The sequence below is a fragment of the Lathyrus oleraceus genome, chromosome 5 (genome assembly GCF_024323335.1).
Source record: "Lathyrus oleraceus cultivar Zhongwan6 chromosome 5, CAAS_Psat_ZW6_1.0, whole genome shotgun sequence".
Taxonomy (NCBI): domain Eukaryota; kingdom Viridiplantae; phylum Streptophyta; class Magnoliopsida; order Fabales; family Fabaceae; genus Lathyrus; species Lathyrus oleraceus.
Window position 1 is genome coordinate 546,889,858 of NC_066583.1, and position 8,352 is coordinate 546,898,209.

General features: G+C 34.6%; 1 protein-coding gene across 1 annotated transcript; it reads right to left on the bottom strand.

Annotated features, from left to right (window-relative positions):
• Positions 1–350: 350 nt before the first annotated feature.
• Positions 351–2,867, bottom strand: LOC127086271 (basic leucine zipper 34). Its single transcript, XM_051026994.1, has 4 exons — positions 1,938–2,867; positions 1,313–1,403; positions 1,095–1,221; positions 351–985 (listed from the first exon to the last, which is right to left on the bottom strand). Exons 1-4 carry the CDS (start codon positions 2,531–2,533, stop codon positions 786–788), a joined length of 1,014 nt encoding a protein of 337 aa, XP_050882951.1. The 5' UTR covers positions 2,534–2,867; the 3' UTR covers positions 351–785.
• Between the last annotated feature and the right edge of the window lie 5,485 nt (positions 2,868–8,352).

The window sequence follows — 8,352 nt, forward strand, 5'->3', positions numbered from 1 at the left end:
TGAAATTGAAATCGGTCTGAATTGAAACTAAACCAGAACTAAAATTGAAAATGAAAATTAATTAAAACAGGTTTCAATTTTTCTTTTAAAAAAAATTTGAAATAGTTTAATGGTCTTGTTCTTTAATAAATTGTTTAATTTGAAAAAATGACTTTCTAATGGTTAAGTTGATTTGTAATTTTTAACGATATTTGGTGAGTACTGTATAATAAACGCCCTAATTATTGTGTTTCAAAAATCTTATGGCACAAAATCTTGAACATATAACATGAAGTTCCATAAGTAAAAAATAAGAGAAAGTAGTTGAGATCTTTTAAAGAGAATATTTTGTACATTTTTACAAATTAAAATGAACAAAAATAAGAAATTTGAATTAATAGACAATTAGTCCCAAGTGAACAACAAGAAAATTACATCAATTAACACACCCTTCCTCCACACAAAAAAAGGAGAAAATAATTCTCTAAATGGCTTCCATTTCCATACATATCCCAATAAAATCCCACTATTCTTTGTCCCCTTATTTCACCCCCAAAAATTTAAAAAACATTAAGAAAAAATTTCTGTTAAAAAAGTGTAATCATAAGAAATTAAATCTTATGATTCCAAACCAATCCCAAATTAAAAAAAAAAAAAAACAGCAATCTATTTAGAACCAATTCCACATGTCAACTTCCTACCCTCCAATTACTCATAAATGTGTCAAAGGTCCCACATCAACTTTGATAGGAACATATCACATGTTAGCACCAAGGAACATAATAACATCATCCACTTTTCTCTTTTTAACTAAGGAGTTGCTCTTTGTCTTTGCATTCCAAGTGATTATGGAAAGAGTCTTGGTGTGGTTGTGATGTTGGTAGTGATGGAAGAGAATGACCATTGTTGTTATTATTATTCATTGAACTTCCCATCTTTTGTATGTTTTGTTGGTGATAGATTTGTCTCAACCTTTCTATTTCCTTCTTTAATGCTTCTTGATGAGCTAACAAATTCACAAATACAACCATCAAAGTTCGAATCCACGACATCTTATTTGAAACAAAACGAGATGAATATATATATATATATATAAAAGGAATTAGGTATTATACCATCTTTGAAAAGCTTATCCTGAGCCAATGCTGCAATTCTTTGCTTTAAGGCACTGTTGTCGACATTAAGAATCAAACGTTGATGGTCCAAGAATGCTACACGTGGTGATAATGCTGAAACCTCCGTCTAATTTCACATTTTTCATATTTAAATAATTACTAATAGTATTTCAATTTTATATACAACATGAAAAAAGATTATTTGTTTAATTATTTACCTGCAAAGATGTTACACTCCTTTCAAGCTCAGAAATGTATTGCAGCTTTCTCACTCTTGACCTCTGAGCTGATTGCCGGTTTGCCAAAATTCTAGTATATGATTAACGAATTAATTACTTAACTAATATAATTTCTTTAAATCAAATATAAATTATCAAAAGCACAAACTATAGTAAATACTTCAATTTATTCTACTCATAAATTTATTTATTTTTGTATAAATCTACATTCTAGCGGGGAAGAAGTGCCCAATCCAAAAGTCGAAAGAAATTCATTCATCTAATTTTGGTTCTACTCGTGCATGGAAATTTGATATCTAGTTTGATTTTAATTAATAAAATTAAACATACATACTTTGATTAAACAGTGATTTTTTGCCTTAAAAAAATAATGACATTTTTTTAAATTTAAAAATATAACGTGTAAGACTGGGCCATCCATGCAAGAATTTTGTGGCAACTAATTCAACAAAGAAGCTTATTTTATTAAAAAAATATCATAAATAGAACGTGCATGGGTGGTGCTGATTGGTGAAACAATTTACTATATCATAATTTAATGATAAAAATAATATTAATCTTCCAAAGATTATACAGTAAGTAATTTATTAGTAGTTGAGATTACCTTTTGACCCTCTTGGGATCAACAACGGTTTCAGTGCAGGTGATGGTTGCGGCGAAAGATGGCGCCGCCGCCGCCGCTTCTTCAATTCTACACGAGCTTTCATCTTCAACCGCTTCATCCTTAGGCTTCACCTCATGATGAAGAAAACGTTCTTGAACTGGTGCAGAATCCAACGCCATTGCCATTGGTTTCTGTTCATTGTTGTTGCTATTTTGGTCGGAGGACGGTGACGACGGGTTGGAGGTTGATGGAGGCGGGAACGAGACACCGCCGCCAACATTGTCAGAGAACATGGAAATTAATTGTTCATCATCCAGTCTATCAAAGTCACCCTCTCCATCACCACCACTTTTTCCGTCTTCCTCGAGAAATGATGTCTCGAGGAAGGCTATAGAGTCGCTGGCAGAACGCCGGTGGGCTCCTCGTCTTACCGAGGAGAAGTCGAGGAATTCGTCGATCCATGACGGTAATTGTTGATGATCGGTGGTGGTTGTAGAGGTGATATTTGACATTGTGGAGGATGATGATACCTTTTGGTGAGAAAAATGTTGCCAATTTTGGGGTATGGTTGGTATTTTAGGAGGTAACTGTGCCATTAAACCCAAAATGTGTATGCTATGTGACCCTAAATATAGAGAATTCTCACCCAATTTATTGGGTTTGTGTTAAGTTATGTGTCAAAGTGTTTGAGAAAAATAGATAGAGAAAAGAGAGAGAGAAATCTCAACAACCTAACCAACAAACAAACGCAAACAACCGCAAATCTTTACTTCAAAATCTTGTTTTCTTGGGGTTCTAAAACCAGTGGGAGACATAAGAGAGATGATTGAGAGGCAATAAGACCTACACCATATTGTGTCATGTAGACAATTATGATATGTTTTTTTTTCTTCTTAGATTATGGTATGTGTGTGATGTAATGTTAATAATTGTATATGTATAATAAGGTCCTAAGGTTTTGGAGAGAGAGAGAGGGTCACATGGGGAGAGTATTAGAGACAGCTAGCAACAGCTATGTGGTGAAAGACTCAACGGTTTTAGTGGGAAAATGGCAGTGTAGTTTAATAACAAGAGGAATCGGCAACCACGTGCAGATGTGACCTCTTTCATTTGGCATCCATTATCTCTTCTTTCTCATTCATTGTAATAATAATATTGTATGCATTCATCCCCAACTTTAACAAGCAAGAGAGATGATAAGATTTGATGTGAATTTTTGTGTCAAAATAACATAGCTGTTATATTTTTAGCTATAGATAAATAATAGAAAATTGGTATAACGAACTATGCCATGGACCTCTTGTGTCCTGTCCAAGTATGCATTTAGTACTTAAAAGTGGGATAGTGGCACCTTTCAATGCTAGATAGGCCCTCTGGTTTTCACATGCTCATTGCATCATCGAATCCCGTACAAGTGACTAGTAACTTTGTATAGTCATCAAGAAAAATAGTTTTCACTGTTGCCATGTTATACAAAAAAATCGGCAATAAAATTTAGAGTTATGTGTACATCCCACGAAATTATAATGATCAAATTTTGTCTTGGTTCATATGCAATGGTTGGATTACGCAAATGATTTTTTTTCTTATGCACTTCTTCCGATTGGATCTTAAATTTGGGATTGTGTCGTTGTCGGAAAATTGTAATTGTTAAATTTGGGGTCGTAGTTCATGTACAATGGTTGGATTGTCTCAATGACTTTGAATGACTTTTTCTGTAAGCATCTTGCTCCATTAGACCTCATGTTATGGGATATGTGTGTGTAAGACCCCAATTTTGACCCTAAGATCCCTCATGACATCATGACATTGCATTTGCATTTCGCCTTAAGGATCATAACATCTTGGTTCCTTATCTTTGGGTGGGAACTCTTGTGAGTTGGTTTGAGATCACCAAGCATGCTTGAATTGTATATTATTTTTTTCTCATTTTATTTACTAACCAAAAGCACAAAAATATGTCACTAACATCTCTTGTTTGTAGTTTGAGCATTCACAAGATCCAAAGCTTCTAGGAGATCCTATGTGCATTGATATGGCCAAGAGAAGTTGAAAGCAAGCATGGCAATGATCCCCCAAAGCTCTCATCCATCAAATATGCCTCACAAGTATCTCAATTCATAATTTTTATCAAAGCAAACCAAAGGGTTTGAGGCTTGTTTCCCAAGGAAACCCTAATTCATCTGTGTATCAATTGTGCCTTACTCATGAAGCAACCTCAATCTATGATCAAATGCAATCAAGGGAATTTCTTTAATTCATCATTTCATGCATATTTGAACTTATTTTAGTGTCCTCAATCATCAATTCATCAAGATATGAGGTGTAGACTTGAGAAGTTGATCAGTCAATTCATTTGACTATTTTGAAGTACACTGAGACCTAACGTTTTGTGTGTTTGTCAAATGGAGATTACCCCAAGAGAAAAAATGTTTTTACGAACCATATGAACAACTTTCATGTTCAGCAAAAATTTATTTGAAGCTTGGAAGGTCATCATCCATTTCAAAACATTATAGGTCATTTTGACTGAAACCCTAATTTTGGGTCAACTTCCCAAGGACATAACTCCTTCATTTTTCATGATTTTGAGGTGGGATCAAATGCATTAGAAATATTAAGATGTATACTTCAAATGTTATGTTGAGCAAAATTTCAAAATCCTAAAAGAAATACATGTGATAATGCAAAACATTATAGGTCACTTTGGACCAAATGCATTGAAATGTGAAAAAAAGTCCAACTTCAAGTGCCCATAACTTCTTCATCAAAAATCCAAATGATGCAATATTTAAGTCCAAATTGATTGTCTTGAAAAGAAATACACCTTTGATGTTGAAGGTTTTGTCATTTGGAGCTTGCATCGTTGAAACAGAAGACCTTGAACTTTGGCCTTTTTTGAAATTCTCACATGTACATGTTTTGCACCCTACACTTCATGACCACTTTTCATCAATTTCCAAGATTCAAATGAAGTTTTGATCAACATAACAAATGATCCTCATGCAAAAAACTTTCTAACCATTACTCATAAGGTTGTGTTTCAAGTATGGACATGGCATTTTCGAAGACAATAAACATATTGGTGCATTTTTGAAAATCAATTAAATTTGCATTGCATGAGCCAATACTACACCATCTGCACGTCCAGTTTGCATATGCTGATGATTAGCTGCCAAATCCAAGTGGAATTGGGCCCTCCATGCGCCTGCACAGGCCCATGCATGGAGGCCCTTTCCATTCATGCAACACTTTGATCATGCATTTCAGCCATGCTTTTGCTATAAATACAATGCTCATGCCTCTCATTTCAGCAACCTAAAGGCGCCCTAAATGCTGCACGACTGATCCCTCAACCACACTCAAAAGGAACTCACCAAATTTTCTCTCAATTTTTTAGATCTAGAATTCAATTTCATTGATTGTTTTTAGATCTAAAAGGAATTGTGCTCTCAAACTCTGTAAATCAGAGGTTTACCTCACACTTTATTTTCTTCGAATCAGCTCATATTGTGCTTGTTTCTTGTTATTGTTGTGTGATCTGAAGTCCTCTTCATAGAGGCATTTGATTTGAGCTTTAAACTTTTAAATTCTAGCAAGTTCAGTTGAACACCATAGAAATTCCATCTCTGATTTCTCTCAATGTAGAAACCTAGAGTGGATTTGGTTGGTACAGGGGTGATGTACATCACCCCAACTTTCGATTGGTACCTAGATCGTGGCATTTGGTGCACATTTATTTCTCTGCAATTTTGAGCCTCGCCGGAAGTTGGCCGGAGAAGACGGTGGCGTAGGTCAACGTCCAATATCCAGATTCAATCTGGACTGTGCGTGTGTGTTTCCAGATCATATCTCATCCACTCATTATTATGACTTATTTAATGGCACTATGTGATTCAGTTGACTAGAGTATATGGTGAGCGTGCGCTTCCTGGCCACGTGATGATCCACGTCAATTAATGAAAGTGCATCAGACGCTCCACATTTTTTCATCATTTTTAAATTCTGATTTTATTTTCTTTTATTTCTTTTAATTCCATTTCATTTTAAAAATTCATATCTCCTTCATTATTGGTCCAAAAAATGTGAGACCAATTGCATTTTTCTTCTTTTAATTTCAAGTTTCTAAAATGATTTTTAATATTTTTTATTTTATCATTTGATATTTTTTTAGGAATTTTCTCTTTTTTGCTTATTTTTAATTCATTTAAAATAGTTTTTGATATTCAAAAAATATAAAAATATTTTTCCAACCTCTTTGAATAATGATAGATCTATGAAAAATATCCTCATCAATTTATTAATTGATTTGAGATTTATTTGAGATTTTAATTCAATTAGGTTATTTTTTATGCATTTTAATTGATTAAAAATAGTTTCTGACTTCTAAAAATGCTGAAATTTTTTGTCAAACTTTGTTTGACCTTTTTGAACTTAGGATAATTCACTTGGACTTTTCAAAGTTGATTTGAAGTGAGTTTGAAGTTTGACCTTTCTTTATTATTTTAATTCAAGTATTATTTTACTTTTGAAAAATACCAAAAATATTTTATTTGTTTCTTGACTTCTAATCTTCATTTTACTTCTGTTTACTATTGTTTGACCTTGATCTTCTCTATCTTTGGTCAATGCTTGTTGATTATTTCATTTCATTTCCATTAATGTACTTTAATATTCATCTTCTTCTTCTTCTTCTTCTTTTTTGATCAATAAGTTAAAGATTGGTGGTTAGCCTTGATACATGGGAGGTTTAACCTTCCTTGATTCAAATCTAATTCATCTTGATCATGAATCAAGTGAATGACTTTGCATTAAGGATATGTTGCTTCCTAATCAAGCAAAGAACCTAAATCAATACAAGATCATTTCTCATCTTCTTTTTGGCATGGCAAGTTGCAGGAGTTTGATTCACTAATCAAAATCTCTAACTTGTGTTGTTGCCTACTGTTGAGTGTAGTTTTGGTGTCGGGTTTTTGTTATCGTCTCCACAGGGATAGTGAGATATCGCCGTCGTTCGACAGTTGTTTTAATTCTTAACTCGTAGTAACAAGGGATTTTGGTTTTAGTCACGGTAGCTTGCATAAAAGTGTAAGAAAATGCGGTAAAAGTTTTGGTTTTTCTATTTGAGAAAGATTGTCAAAGTTAGGGTTCGACGATCACTTTGCATGTATATGTTCGATCAACAAAACTCATAAACTCCTTTAGATGATAAACTATTTCACAAAGTCCTCCTAATGTGTTTATCTCTAACACACATTGTGGGTTTTCCCATTTTGATCCATTGTTTATCTCTAACACAATCTATCAAAATGACAACTTTTTGGTTCAACTTTATGGTGAACAAAATCATTCATTACTATCTCTAGCTAACAAACAAGATTGGATGAAAACCTAGGTAAAGAGTTGGTAAACATCTCTCGATCATAAACCAACACAAAGAGTTATCGATAAAACAAAGTTTTCACCATATATTCATCATTAAAGAGTTTACAAATGAAGATCATCCCATTTACACACAAAGCTAATGATCATCTACATCTAACCTTGACAAAATGAAGAACTTAGCCACTCATTTTCATGGTGGCTTGGTCAACAAGTTTCGGAAGAAGGTTGATCAACATCCGAGTCGAAGAATCGAGATTGGATGGGAATCCACCTTCTTTTTGTAAAATATTGCTAAGAGAAGATCAAAGATGAAAATGGGTTTCTAGGTTACAAAATATCTCTAGAACAATGCTGGAAAATATCTAAAAAAAAATGATAATTGTAAAGTACAAAGTATGACTTCCAAAAAGTAGCCCATGCTACTTATAGAACTGAGGTCTGAGTTGTCATGCTCGCTAGGCGAGCAAAATGGTCCGCCTAGCGAGCCCCAAAATAGGCACCAGAGGCACCTGCGCCCAGAGAAATATCTAAGTTCCAAAAAGTATGTTCGCTAGGCGAAGCCCACGCTTCAACCTTCGCTCTAGCGAGTTTGGGTGGTTTTGCTACTGGAATTGCTCGCTGGGAGCTCGCTAGTGGCTCGCCTAGCGAGTAAATGCTGGTTGTGCTTTTGACCAAGTCTGGGCGCGTTCGCTACCACCTTCGCTGGCTGCTCGCCTTGCGAGTTTGCTGATTTTTGCTACTGTAAAATTTTGGCAATGCTCGCTAGCATCTCGCTGGGTGCTCGCCTAGCGAGCACTTCGCTACACCACTCGCCTAGCGAGCATGCTGATGAATGCTTTCTTCTCTTGGTCCCTTTTCCAACTTTCTTGTGCCTTCATTTTCTATTATTTCATGCCTAATTCCTACACAATAATGCACAACTTAAAGGTACCAAGATCGTTTAACATTGTATTGCAATTCATCTAAAACAAAGGCGGTTTCGAACACTTTAGCAACAAAAAGGAGTGAAAGATGCCCACATTTGATAGCT

Bases quoted from the DNA above. Each gene is read 5' to 3' on its own strand.
- LOC127086271 (XM_051026994.1), bottom strand. From the start codon at position 2,533: ATGGCACAGTTACCTCCTAAAATACCAACCATACCCCAAAATTGGCAA. The intron at 1,222-1,312 runs GTAAATAATTAA...ATGTGAAATTAG, and splicing joins GGAGTGTAACATCTTTGCAG to ACGGAGGTTTCAGCATTATC. The intron at 986-1,094 runs GTATAATACCTA...TGAATTTGTTAG, and splicing joins GGATAAGCTTTTCAAAGATG to CTCATCAAGAAGCATTAAAG.